Source organism: Ambystoma mexicanum, chromosome 13, assembly GCF_040938575.1.
Source record: "Ambystoma mexicanum isolate Mex_15411 chromosome 13, UKY_AmexF1_1, whole genome shotgun sequence".
NCBI lineage: Eukaryota > Metazoa > Chordata > Amphibia > Caudata > Ambystomatidae > Ambystoma > Ambystoma mexicanum.
The window spans coordinates 185,330,635-185,345,124 of record NC_090938.1 but is presented as its reverse complement, the minus strand read 5'-3'; the positions used below and the strand labels follow the sequence as shown (position 1 = coordinate 185,345,124).

The window sequence follows — 14,490 nt, the reverse complement described above, 5'->3', positions numbered from 1 at the left end:
CCAGACCGATTTCGTTGTGGGGTATAACAGCGTTCTAACAGACTGTTGAGGTGTTCAAGGAGTGGTGTGGGTATGTGTGCAGCTAGGTCGAAATTAATCATGGGCATAGCTGTGTTCTATGGCTGGTTAGTGTAAAGGGGAGAGTGGGTATATTGGTAGGAGTGAGTGTCTGTGCTTACTGGTAGGAGGCCTCTGTTACCAGCTACTTTCCCAAAACCGATGAGCTGGCCATGTCTGCTCAATGGTTTGCAGTAGTGTATCTCCAAGAGAGATTCTCTGTCCGGTGCAGAGTATGTTATGTTTGCCCAGTCGAAGGGTCCTTGTTTCTGAGCCTCTGTTATAGGTCTTAGAGGGCCCATTTCCCGGGTCCCTGGTCATAGTTTATGGCCGGTGGCTGGGAAATTCCTGACACGTTTGTGGTTAAAGGTGTGGAATTATATCGCAACAATGTTGTGCCATCGAGAGCAGACGTGCTAGAGAACTGATTGGATGGAGGCCATAGTGCAACCAAGCATAGTTGCTATAGCACCTCAGGTGAGGCCATTCTTAGCCTTAATCCTTGGTATGCCAGGGCTGCCTGACTTGAGCATATACCGCCTTGTGTAACCGATAGAAACCTAACTGCTATGAGGCTCTGCAGTAGTAGCTCTGTGTTGTTGAGTCCCAGATAGGTAGAGCTTGACACAGGGTTAACAGGAAACCAGGCCACTGGCTGACTGGGGAGCCTGCAATAGTGGTTTTGCGTGTTAATTCCCAGATGGGTAAAGTTTGACAAGAGCAGGTCCAATTGCATTTAACTGTCAGAGGAGCTGTTAGGCTCTGGGATTGTGGTGGTGTGCAGGAGTGTGCAGATAGGTTGTGTGACAGTGGCATCTCCTGGAGTGATAGCGCTGTACCTCCTTATGGTAAGAAAATGATTAAGCTCAGTTATGGGAGCTGTTGAGGTCTGGTTTCCACATTGTATTGTATTGTATTTGTCATTTATATAGCGCTCTTTCCCCATTTGTATGTCCCCAATGCACTTTGTGGTTGAACGCCCTTGGGCGTGAAGTCCATGTGTGGGAGATTCTAATAGTTAATTCTAAGATACATGTGTGCATTTTGCCAGGTTAGGACTTAGGTGGGCTGGCTAAGCTCCAGTAAACAGCCCGGAGGTCAGGCACATGGACGGGTGCTGTTGATGGTTTAGGATAGAGTGCTAGTTCCAGAGACTCGATGTGTGCCCAGCTAGACCACATTTTTTTGCAGTTTGTCACTGTATACTAATGGCAGAGGTGTTGAGGTACGTCAGAGGTTTCAGTGTGGGCGGCTGTGCAAGCTGCTAGACTGGAATTGCATAGCCATAGCTGCATTTTAGAGTGCATGGATGGGTGGCCGTACCTGCGGCCTGTGTCCACAGATGCGGTGCTAGGTATACATACCTTAAACTCAGATGGAGTTCATCTTCGATACTGTTTTCCCGGTATTAACCAAATTGACCTTTTACAATTGATCTTTTGCACAATTGACCTAATTATAGTGGTCCTAATTGACCTTCTGCACAATTGACCTTTATATTATTTTAGTTATTTTATATATATATTGGGTTGTTTTTGGATTATAAATAATATAAGGGGATTGGGTGGGAGGTTGCGGGGGTTTTTGGATTGGGTGGAGGTTGCAGGGGGGTTTCCCCCTGCATATATGTCCTAATTGACCTTCTAAATTAGGTCAATTCTCCCGAGGTCAATTGTGAAAAGGTCAATTAGTATACAACCGTTTTCCCACGCAATTGTCTGGTCTCGACATCTGTGGTCTCTCTAGATTAAGAGCCTGAGCAGTGGAAAAGGGCCCCAGAGGGATGGGGGAGTGATGTATGAACATCTGGAGGTGAGGGGGTAACACCTAGATTTGAGACAACATGAATAGAGGGAGAAACGCCCAAATCGGGGATACAGCAGCAAATGCAGCAACACCCAGACCTGGGACACCTGGACAGAGGGAGAAACGCCCACAATTGGGGCACAACAGCAAATGCAGCAACACCTAGACTTGAACACCATGAGCAGAGGGAGGACACCGAAGATGGGGGCACAACAGTGAATGCAGCAACACCTAGATTTGAGACACCAGGATTAGAGAGAAAACGCCTAAAATGGGGGCACAACAGTGAATGCAGCAACACCTAGATTTGGGATAAATGGATAGAGGCAAAAATGCAGAGAAATGGGGGTGCAACAGTAAATGCAGTAACACCTAGATTGGGGATACCTGGATAGAGGGAGAAATGCCTAAAATGGGGGCATAACAGTAAATGCAGTCATAATTAGATTTGAGAAACCATGATTCGAGGGTGAACGCCTAAAATGGGGGCATAACAGTAAATACAGTAACACCTAGATTTGGGATACCTGAATAGAGGGACAAACGCCTACAATAGGGGTACAACAGTAAATGCAGTAATACCTAGATTTGGGCTACCCGGATAGAGGAGAAACGCCTGCAATGGGGGTACAACAGTAAATGCAGTAATACCTAGATTTGAGACACCATGATTAGAGGACGAACGCCTAAAATGGGGGCATGACAGTAAATGCAGTAACACATAGATTTTGGGATACCTGGATAGAGAGAGAAATGTCTACAATGGGGGAACAACAGCAAACGCAGTTATACCTAGATTTTCCGAAATGTAAAAGATGAGGACCCAAGATTTAATGAAATGGTGCTTAACGGTTGAAGTGCAGCAGTGAGAGTACTATTACTTCCAAGGTAGCAAACCTTGGTAAGCTATGTTATGAAGGTGAGAGGAGAGGTAGGGCTTTCCGGAAAACAGTAGTTGCTGCATTCCCCACCCAGACCACTTTTACCTTTTCAGTAGCTTCTGGTTGACGTCAGCAAGCTTCCCAGGCTTGACGTCATGATTGACGTGATGCTTACTTTACCCTAACCACTAGCTTTATCCTAACTACTATGGTCCGCCAACCTCCCTATCCCTTTCTTTAACACCCAACCCACTACTCTATTGGCTCTAGCCTCACCATAACCCCTACCCTAACACTTACCCTGACACGTAATCTACCCTAACGACTAACCAAACCTCAACTTCTTTACTCTAACCCTTGTCCTTAACCAGACAATCACTAGCCCACTAATCCATCTTTCACCATAAAAATGACTCAAGCAGCACTACCATTGTTGCTACTTTTCAGCTGCATCTCCTGACCAGTTTTTGCTTGGCAACTTTTTCAATGCAGAGATATTATCACCACAACGTTTTCACTGACTACATTTTCGTTGGCTACTTTTTCACTGAATACCGCTATTCTTATTAGATGAATTGCCCATCATATAACTCAAATAGTTGTACATGCTCAATACACACAACTGACTGCTGCATGGCTCGATGAATTCTCCAACTCGATCCAAAGGACATAACTTAGTCTTGTCAAAATGTATCTCAAGGCCATTCTCCCTTGTATATATACATAGCTCCATCACTGATCTCTTTAACCCAACAAATGTGTGGTCTAGTAATAGCACATCAGCTTATGAGAGCCATCTAACATGGGCGTTACCAATTTTAGGAGGTACGTTGTTCATTTCCATCAATCTCCCTGGTAGGTCAGCAAGGTAGAGTTTGAACAGCATGCGAGTCAGCACGCATGAATACTTGAGACCCCTAGTAGTGGGGATGTCCCTAGTGCAGACACCCATTCTGCTCAACCTGACCTGGCCCGTAGTATCCTCGTGGAATTGTTTGAGGAAATAAAGGAAGCCCTCATCCATTTTCCAGTTCTGCAGATTTTCCTATAATAATGGTCTGTTAACTGAGTCCAAAGCAGCTTTAAAATCGAAAAATCACATGGAAAGGGGGGGTTCCCTTTTCGTGCTGTCGATCTTATTAATATATTTAATGTTAAGAAGTTGTGAGTCGTAGCAGATCCTGCATGCAAACCTGTCCTTAATAAGCAAAAATGTTATTCTCATTTGACCACTGCTGCACTTCCCTTAGCAAAATGGATTGAATACCTTTCCTGAGACATCTAATAGCGAAAGCAATCTATCGTTCCTAGGGTCGTCCCAGGGGTTTTTCTTGTGCACTGAAATTATTGTCGATTTTTTCCATGATTGAGTAATTCGACCGTCACTATTTACCTTGCTGAATGGTGTAATAAGTTTGTCCATCTATGGGTGGATATACATATTACACCATTCAGTAAGGTAATTCCAGGTCCTTCAGCAGAACGATATTGGCTAAGCCATCAGGATCGGGCGCTAGTATTATTCTCTATATTTACAGGTGAGATTAAATCAATGCAAATACTTTCATGTTTCCAATTGTGTATGTTTTAATGATGATCCTGAAAGGGCTGAAGACCACTTCAGCATGATTGCAAGATCAGTCCTGAACATTGGGGCTGCTCTACTAATGTCCTCTGACTCAATAGAATGGATCACTCCTTGCATGGGTTATGTCTTACCTGCTGCAAAGGGAACTGGTTTCCATATGGACACGTCGTCCTTTGCCCCACTGCCTTCGTCCTTCCAAACTGGTGAAAAATCGTTGGTGTAGGTATAGACCAGTTTATCTATAATTGGGAAAACAGAAAAAACATCACAAATACAATGTGATACGAAAATGTGTCTAATGGATAACAAATGAAGAAAGGTTTTTGCGAAATATGAGCTATCTTTTAAACTATACACATTGACAATCGCTTTGGAACTGTAGAGTAACCCCTAAATGCTCACAGCAGAAAGAATACAACCCACTAGGGAAAAAGGCCCAGCACACCTCTAGCATGGAGCACAAGGTTTAATCTCACAAAAAATACAAGTACCCGCGAGCAAAGAACTCTGCTGCCATGGAGCGCTCTGACAAAAACAGCATGAGCAATAGCTTTTAAAGGTACACAGCATCCCAACTGACGTACATCACATAGGTTACAAATCCAGGTAACTGATTGGTGTGACCCTATACACATATAGCCTGCTCCATACGGGATGCCAGGCGATTGGTCCCAGCTTCTTCTGTTCGTCTTCTTCTACATGGGGATCTTCTTCTGTCGTCATCCAGTACAGAGACAAAGACAGTAATTGGCAACTTAGATACACAATTTATTATTTCACAGCTCTACAGTGCACCTAGTACCAAGTATATGAGTGAGGCGGCTACTTTTGAGGTTGTGATAATTTCACAGAACTACGTGAACCCCCGCACCTTTCCAAGACATGATGGGGCCTCTGCTTCTTTTGCAACCCACGGCATACATTTGTTAGCGTCTCCGCTGGCACCTTTCAGCACAAATCACATGGACTTATAGTGGGGACAGGCTGCCCCTGTTCTCTGATCTTCCTGATCAATTGGTCATTTTACAGTTTTATGACCAGGGGTCTTGGGCTGGTCAGTGTACTCAAATGTTTGTGTCCGGGGCTTGGGGGTCTCAGGCCGCTATAACTTATAGATCTGGACAGTGAAGTCCTAGATCCCCCCCCCCCCCCTTTCTTGTGGGATAACTCTTCAAAGACCCATTCTGGCCCTCTCTTACCCTTGCAGGATACATTCTTTCTGGGTTGCATGCACTGCTGATAAGACACAATAAAGGACAGTGTGTGTTCAAGAAATAAACCTTCAGCGAAGTTACCAGTGATGAGAGCAAAGAACACACGCACACCCTTCTAACATTCGGAACTGAATGTAAGTATACTGGCACTAGGCCTCAATTTCAAGATGTCTTCTAACTTCTAAAATGGAGTTTAATTACACATGTGATTCTTTTTTTTTTCAAACTCTTTTTATTAGCACATAACATTCGACATATCACAAGGAAATAAATACATGTTATCGGGTGCAAAGCATCAACATAACTCTTAAAGAACAGACACACAGTGAGACAGTTCCGGCAGGCGACCAGAGATTTAGTAGAGGGCACGGTAGAATATTCGCCAAAGCAGGAGACATGGGATAAAACGGGATGGAAGAACCCTTAGAGGCAGAGATGTTCCAGATCAGACGTATTCTTCCAGGATCTCCCATTAGCGAGCTGCTCGAATCGGGTTTTGATTGGATAGACTTTTAAAGGCTGCCCTTTCTAGTCTACAGGTTCTGGTGAATGAGTCTGACCATTCATTGACAGTGGGTGATTTTGCTGCCTTCCAATGCGTCAGCAGCAGCTTACGTGCTACAAACTTCATGAGGGCGATAAGTTTGCGCTTGAGCGAGTCGTCATGCCATTCTTCGTCGTCAGCGCCGATAATCAGTGCCTTTGGGGTGAGTGGGACGTCCGTCCCTTCTATGTTTGTGATCCTAGCATGGATCTTACGCCAGTATGGGGTGATGGTGGGGCATGACCACAGAATGTAGCCTATTGTTCCCATACCACCGCATCCCCTCCACCACAGTCTTGTGGGCGCGAGGCCTATGCTGTATAGTTTGGCAGTCGTATAATACAGTCTTTGCAGTATTTTGTACTGGATTTCCCTGTTTCTTAGGTTAACAGAGATCGTTGGGATGGACGTAAAGCATTGCTGGATGTCTATGGCGTTGATTGGCATTTCTAGGTCATCAGACCATGCTGCTGCGAGGGTCTGTAGCCTATTTTTGTTGTCGGGTATTGCCATTCTGTAGAAAGTGCGGATGCGCGGGAAGCTGTTGGTGTCTTCATCCATTACGGTTTCGCAAGGGGCAGGGAGCTGTGAGCGTGTGGCTGGGGTGGTGTGCCTGGCAATCGTGGTCTGAATGGTGTGTTACGTGAGCCAGTCTCCCGTCCTCAGGTCCAGGATGCTGCTTGCGTCTTGGAACCCCATCAGTGCTCGCTCCTCCGTGATGTCCATAATCGGTACCATGGACCAAGAGTTTGGTTGGTTTCAATGGATTGTTGGGGCTGGTCTGTACTGTAGGATAGATCGTATGCTAGTCCAGGCTGCTGCTTTCTTAGTCTGGATCCCTTGGGTAGCACGCAGTTTGTGCCATTGTAGCAGAATTGGCCCTATGATTGGATGGATCTTGGCGCTAGGTGATATGTACTGTGGTGGGGTTGCCATTAGCTCCATAGGTGAGAGAGGGGCCATTGCCACTAGCTCCACAGTCCGCCAGCTTGTGTCGTCTTCTGAGTTGAGCCATCTTTTGACCCATTAGAGGTGTGCGGCTTGGTGATATGCTCTGAGGGATGGGATTGCCTGGCCCCTATTGGGTTTGTCTGCTTGTATTATAGATAGTCGGATCTGTGCTTTCTTGCCACGCCAGAGGAATCTGTTGATAGCTTTATCTAGTGCCCTTAGCATGTGTGGGGTAGGGCCGGTGGGAAGCCTCGTTGCTACGTAGATTAGCTTTGGGAAGGAATTCATCCCTGTTTCCATACAATCCATCAATGAGTGGGCCCCCTCACCCCTCCATTCTCCCAGCACCCCCACAGCTTCTCCTTCTACAACCACTGCATCCTAAATCGCCCGGGGGCCTGGGACCTTCGCCCCTGCTTCACAACAGAACCTATTAGCCATCCTCATCTTATCGAAGAAAACCTAAACATAAAGAGTTTCTTATCAACTTGAACCATTAGTGGACATGCCCCTTTCATGTAAGTCATTTATTAAGAGTACTATACTCAAGTTGTAAAAACATTACACTGTAAAATGTTTATCTGCTCAAGTCCTTTGTAGGTTTTTGCTCGCTATTTCACATACATGCCATCTAGTTTAGCCAAACACCAATGCAATGAGTGTGAGGAAGAATGAATTGCGGCCATTGATGGATACATACAGATAACAAAGCGCTTTGGCCATGTCGCCACCTTCAATACTCATCCTGCACATTATTGTTAGACTCACAAAATAACAGTAGGTGTGAAGCTCCTGCTATTGGTCATTTGATGCTGTCATTCAGACTTTGCAAGTGCACACTATGAAGGAGCTGTGCATCTCAGGCTCACATTCTCTGATCTCATTCAGTGTCACATTAAATAGATTTTGAGTCAAACTCATGGGCTGCAGAAGTGGGATGGTTCTCACAGCTCTGAGAATGTATAAGTCTAACATGTTATTTCTTCTCTGAAGATGATTAACTTCATTATCCTTACTCGTGTTTTTAGGCCATTTAGCTTCCTATTCTGGGTCGGGATAAATAAAACATGTTCATATCATGGAAAATAGCTTGCAAAATGCACTTTGTTTGGCTATCATCCATTCTCAAACATTGGCAAAGAGACACTTGCTTGACCTCTCACCTCATGACTTTCTTCACATGTTTTTTTTTCCAAAATGGCAAGCCTTTTATTGTGGAAATAGTAAGCTTAAAAATATTTAAAATTCAGAAGAAAATGAATAATTTCCATACTATCTGGCATCAGAATGTATGGTTTTCGCTCAAGAAAGGTTAAATGATGCACTGAGGCTGGACTTTCTCAAATGAGTAAGCGTCTCTTGTGCCAATAAGACGATCAGCAATCCATTGGCCTACGGCACATCGCTTTGTGTCCACAGTACACTTATAAAGTCTGGCTAGAGTGTGCAATACTCTCTGCTAGAGCTCTTTGAGGCAGGTAAAAAGGGGCACTGGTGCCATCCATCTGATCCATGGTGCAAGGTTGTTGCATCTTCACTAAAGCAGCATTCCTACAGCGTCCATCTTGGAATGGTAGGAGACTCATAACACTGTTATAGTTTATCATACCCCAACACACCCAAAAAGGTAGATATTTGATCAGTGTACATTTTACTTGTAATTATTTTGAGCTAAAGCATGCAACAACACATTATAATAATAATAATAATTGGCAGCATACTCTGTAAAAATATAAAGCAGTAAACATCTAAAAATATAGTTACATAGCAGGCTGCAGAGCAAAGTATGACACATATAAGCCAAAGATGCACATGGTGAACATAGCTGCACTTTGCAATATTAATGCTAACATTGGCTGACAGTGTGGCAAGTGTTGTAGTGTTGGAGATGGAAACTGAGGAAGTGTGGGAATATAACAGTGGAATGTAAATGTTCATTTGCAGTGTATGAGAGGTAACAGCATTACAGATAGCAGAAGAAAAAGGCTCTAAACAACTCAAGCTTTTCTGTCACTCCATCTGAGTTTGGCAGCCTTGGCAAAAGAGAAGCTAACATGTTGATTTTGCATAGATGTCACTGGAGATTAAGCACCACTGACATGAGGACCTTAACAGGAGCTTTACTGCTGTTAACGAAATTAAATTGGCCAATAGTTGGGAATCCTCAGCAGATGTTGCATTCTTTGAAAGTTGTGGAATAGTCCTGAGACTCAAAGCTGGAGAGGTAGCTCAGCAGGTGGAGGCACTGTTACTGAGTTTAGTGGTTTCTGAATTGCAATTTCACCCGGAAGATCTGCTCTGAAGTGCACCGTTTTCACCTATTATTTTAAAGTTATATAAGCTCTCTAGGGAGGGGTTGTGCTCCCTCGCTTTGCTTGGTTGCTTGCTCCTATTCAGGGCAGAGGAGAGGGGATGCATAGACCCTCTAGAGAAAATCTCACTTTGGCACTCATGTCCTACAAGTGTTACTAAACAGCCAGCCTCCAGCTCTGCCAGGAGTCAATGCCTGTGGAGAATAATGCCTGTTAGGATGGCTCAGGCTCTGCCAGGAGTATTACTGTAAGCTGCCTCAGCTGCAGGAACATCTAGCCATCTGGGGGGAATAATGCGTGTTAGGATGTCTCGGGCTCTGCCAGGAGCATAACTGTAAGCTGCCTGAGCTGCAGTAACATCTCACAATCTGTAGGGAATAATGCCTGTTAAGATTTCACTGGTTCTGCCAGGAGTATTTCTTTAAGATGCCTGGGCTGCAGGAACCTCTCACCATCTGGGAGGAATAAGGCCTGTTAGGATGCCTCTGGCTTTGCCAGGAGTATTCTTGTAAACTGCCTGAGCTGCCAGAAACACTCAACATCTGGAGCGAATAATGCCTGTTATGATGTTTACGGCAATGCCAGGAAGATTCCTGCAAACTGCCTGAGCTGCAGCAACCTCTCACTATCTGAGGGGAATAATGCCTGTTAGAATGCCTCCGGCTCTGCCTGGAGTATTTCTGTAAGCTGCCTGAGCTGCAGGAACCTCTCACCATCTGGGGGAAATAATGCCTGTTAGGATGTCTCCGGCTCTGCCAGGAGTACTCGTGTAAACTGCCTGAGCTGCCGGTAACTCTCACCTTTTGGGGGGAATAATGCCTGTTGGGATGTAAGCTGCATGAGCTGCAGGAACCACTCACCATCTGGCAGGAATAATGCCTGTTAGGATGCCTCCGGCACTGCTAGGGGTACTCCTGTAATCTGCTTGAGCTTCCAGTAAATCACACCAGGATTATTCCTGTAAGGTGCCTGTTCTGCAGGAACCTCTCACCATCTGGGGGGAATAATGTCTGTTAGGAAGTCTCCGGCTCTGACAGGAGTATTCATGTAAACTGCCTGAGCTGCCAGAAACCCTCACCATCTGGAGGGAATAATGCCTCTTATGATGTTTCCGGCTCTGCCAGGAAGATTCCTGTAAACTGCCTCAGCTGCAGGAACCTCTCACTATCTGAGGGGAATAATGCCTGTTAGGATGTCTGCAGCTCTGCCAGGAGTACTCTTGTAAGGTGCCTGAGCTGCCGGTAACTCTCACCATCTGGGGGGAACAATGCCTGTTAGGATGTCTCCGGCTCTGCCAAGAGTATTCCTGTAAGCTGCCTGGGCTGCAGGAACCTCTCACCATCTGGGGGGAGTAATGCCTGTCGGGATGTAAGCTGCCTGAGCTGCAGGAACCACTCACCATCTGGCAGGATTAATGCCTGTTAGGAGGCCTCCAGCACTGCTAGGGGTATTCCTGTAAGCTGCTTGAGCTGCCGGTAAATCTCCCCATCTGGGGGGAACAATGGCTGTTAGGATGTGTCCGGCTCTGCCAGGAGTATTCCTGTAAACTGTCTGAGTTTCAGGAACCTCTCACCATGTGGAGTGAATAATGCCTTTTATGATGTATCCAGCTCTGCCAGGAGTATTCCTCTAAGCTGCCTGGGCTGCAGCAACCTCACACCATCTGGGAGGAATAATGCCTGTTAGGATGCCTCCGGCTTTGCCAGGGGTATTCCTGTAAACTGCCTGAGCTGCAGGAAACTCTCACCATCTGGAGTGAATAATCCTGTTAGGATGTCGCCGGCTCTGCCAGGAGTACTCTTATAAACTGCCTGAGCTGCCGGGAACACTCACCATCTGAGGGGAAAAATGCCTGTTTGGATATCCCAGGCTCTGCCAGAGGTTTTCCTGTAAACTGCCTGAGCTGCCGGTAACTATGACCATCTGGGGGGAATAATGCCTGTTGGGATGTAAGCGGCGTGAGCTACAGGAACCACTCACCATCTGGCAGGAAAAATGACTTTTAAGATTTCACTGGTTCTGCCAGGAGTATTCCTGTAAACTGCCTGAGCTGCAGTAACCTGTCACCATCTGGGGAGAACACTGCCTTTTAGGTTGCCTCCGGCTCTGCTAGGAGTATTCCGTTAAGCGGCCTGAGCTGCAGGAACCACTCAACATCTGAGGGGAATAATGCCTGTTATGACGCCTTCGTCTCTGCCAGTGGTATTTCTTTAAGATGCCTGGGCTGCAGGAACCTCTCACCATCTGGGAGTAATAAGGCCTGTTAGGATGCCTCCGGCTCTGCAAGGGGTATTCCTGTAAGCTGCCTATGCTGCAGGTACTTCTCATGATCTGGGCGGACTAATGCCTGTTAGGATGCCTCCAGCTTTGCCAGGAGTATTCCTGTAAGCTGCCTGAGCTGCCAGAAACCATCACCATCTGGAGGGAATAATGTCTGTTATGATGTTTCCGGTTCTGCCAGGAGCACTTTTGTAAGCTGCCTGAGCTGCCGGTAACTCTCACCATCTGGGGGGAATAATGCCGGTTGGGATGTAAGCTGCCTGACTTGCAGGAACCACTCACCATCTGGCAGGAATAATGACTGTTAGGATGCCTTCGGCAATGCTAGGGGTACTCCTGTAAGCTGCTTGAGCTGCCAGTAAATCTCACCAGGAGTATTCCTGTAAGCTGCCTGTGCTGCAGGAACCTATCACCATATGGAGGGAATAATGCCTGTTAGGGTGCCTCAGTCTTTGCCAGGGGTATTCCTGTAAACTGCCTTGGCTGAAGGAACATCTCACCATCTGGGAGGAATAATGCCTGTTAGGATGTCTCCGGCTCTGCCAGGAGTATTCCTGTAAGATGCCTGAGCTGCCAGAAATCCTCACCATCTGGAGGGAATAATGCCTGTTATGATGTTTCCGGATCTGCCAAAAGTATTCATGTAAGCTGCCTGGGCTGCAGGAACCTCTCACCATCTGGGGGGAATAATGCCTGTTGAGATGTAAGCTGCCTGAGCTACAGGAACCACTCACCATCTGGCAGGAATAATGCATGTTAGGATGCCTCCGGCTCTGCTAGGGGTATTCCTGTAAGCTGCTTGAGCTGCCGGTAACTCTCACCATCTGGGGGGAATAATGGCTGTAAGAATGTGTCCAGATCTGCCAGGAGTATTCCTGTAGACTTCCTGAGCTTTAGGAACCTCTCACCATCTGGAGTGAATAATGCCTATTAGGATGTCTCCAGCTCTGCCAGGAGTATTCCTATAAGCTGTCTGGGCTGCAGAAACCTCTCACCATCCGGTAGGAATAATGCCTGTTAGAATGCCTCCGGCTTTGCCATGTTTCCGGGTCTGCCAGGAGTACTCTTTTCTGTAAGGTGCCTGAGCTGCGGGGAACTCTCACCATCTGGGGGGCATAATGCATGTTAGGATATCTCTGGCTATGCCAGAAGTATTCCTGTAAACTGCCTGGGCTGCAGGAACCTCTCACCATCTGAGGGGAATAATGCCTGTTAGGATGTCTGCCACGAATATTCCTGTAAGCTGCATGGGCTGCAGGAACCTCTCACCATCTGGGGGGAGTAATGCCTGTTGGGATGTAAGCTGCCTAAGCTGCAGGAACCACTCACCATCTGGCAGGAATAATGCCTGTTAGGATGCCTCCGGCACTGCTAGGGGTATTCCTGTGAGATTCTTGAGCTGTCGGTAAATCTCACCATCTGGGCGGAACAATGGCTGTTAGGATGTGTTTGTCTCTGCCTGGAGTATTCCGTTAAACTGTCTGAGTTTCAGGAACCTCTCACCATCTTGAGTGAATAATGCCTGTTAGGATGTATCCAGCTCTGCCTGGAGTATTCCGCTAAACTGCCTGGGCTGCAGCACCTTACACCATCTGGGAGGAATAATGCATGTTAGGATGCCTACGGCTTTGTCAGGGGTATTCCTGTAAGCTTCCCGAGCTGCAGAAAACTCTGACCAACTGGCGGAATAATATTGTTAGGATGTCTCCGGCTCTGCCAGGAGTACTCTTGTAAGCTGCCTGAGCTGCCGGGAACACTCACCATCTGAGGGGAATAATGCCTGTTAGGATATCTCTGGCTCTGCCAAAAGTATTCATGTAAGCTGCCTGGGCTGCAGGAACCTCTCACCATCTGGGGGGAATAATGCCTGTTGAGATGTAAGATGCCTGAGCTACAGGAACCACTCACCATCTGGCAGGAATAATGCATGTTAGGATGCCTCCGGCTCTGCTAGGGGTATTCCTGTAAGCTGCTTGAGCTGCCGGTAACTCTCACCATCTGGGGGGAATAATGGCTGTTAGAATGTGTCCAGATCTGCCAGGAGTATTCCTGTAGACTTCCTGAGCTTTAGGAACCTCTCACCATCTGGAGTGAATAATGCCTACTAGGATGTCTCCAGCTCTGCCAGGAGTATTCCTACAAGCTGTCTGGGCTGCAGAAACCTCTCACCATCCGGTAGGAATAATGCCTGTTAGAATGCCTCCGGCTTTGCCAGGGGTATTCCTGTAAGCTGCCTGAGCTGCCAGAACCTCTCACCAACTGGAGGGAATAATGCCTTTTAGGATGTCTCCGGCTCTGCCAAGAAGATTCCTGTAAACTGCCTGAGCTGCAGGAAACTCTCACTATCTCAGGGGAATAATGCCTGTTAGGATGCCTCCAGCTCTGCCAGGAGCATTCCTGTAAAATGCCTGGGCTGCAGGAACCTCTTCCCATCTGGGGGAAATAATGCCTGTTAGGATGCCGGCAGCCCTGCCAGGAGTATTCCTGTAAGCTGCCTGGGCTGCAGGAACCTCTCACCATCTGCAGGGAATACTGCCTGTTAGGATGCCTTTGGCTCTGCTAGGGGTATTCCTGAAATCTGCCTGGGCAGCAGGGACCTCTCACCATCTGGTAGGAATAATGCCAGATAGCATGGTTCCATCTCTGCAAGGGGTATCCCAGTAAACTGTCTGAGCTGCCATAACCTCCTACCATCTGGAGGGAACAATGCTATAAGGATGTCTCTGGCTCTGCCAGGAAGATTCCTGTAAACTTTCTGAGCTGCAGGGACCTCTCACTATCTGAGGGGAATAATGCATGTTAGGATGCCTCCGGCTTTGTCAGGGGTATTCCTGTAAGCTTCCCAAGCTGCAGGAAA

General features: G+C 46.8%; 1 protein-coding gene across 1 annotated transcript in view; it reads right to left on the bottom strand.

Annotated features, from left to right (window-relative positions):
* LOC138521060 (uncharacterized) overlaps window positions 1-14,490 on the bottom strand; it is a 168,392-nt gene that overhangs the window by 17,764 nt on the left and 136,138 nt on the right. The window contains exon 3 of the mRNA XM_069633581.1: window positions 4,464-4,571. Coding sequence (XP_069489682.1) covers window positions 4,464-4,571 — 108 coding nt within the window. The remainder of the gene's footprint in view (window positions 1-4,463; window positions 4,572-14,490) is intronic.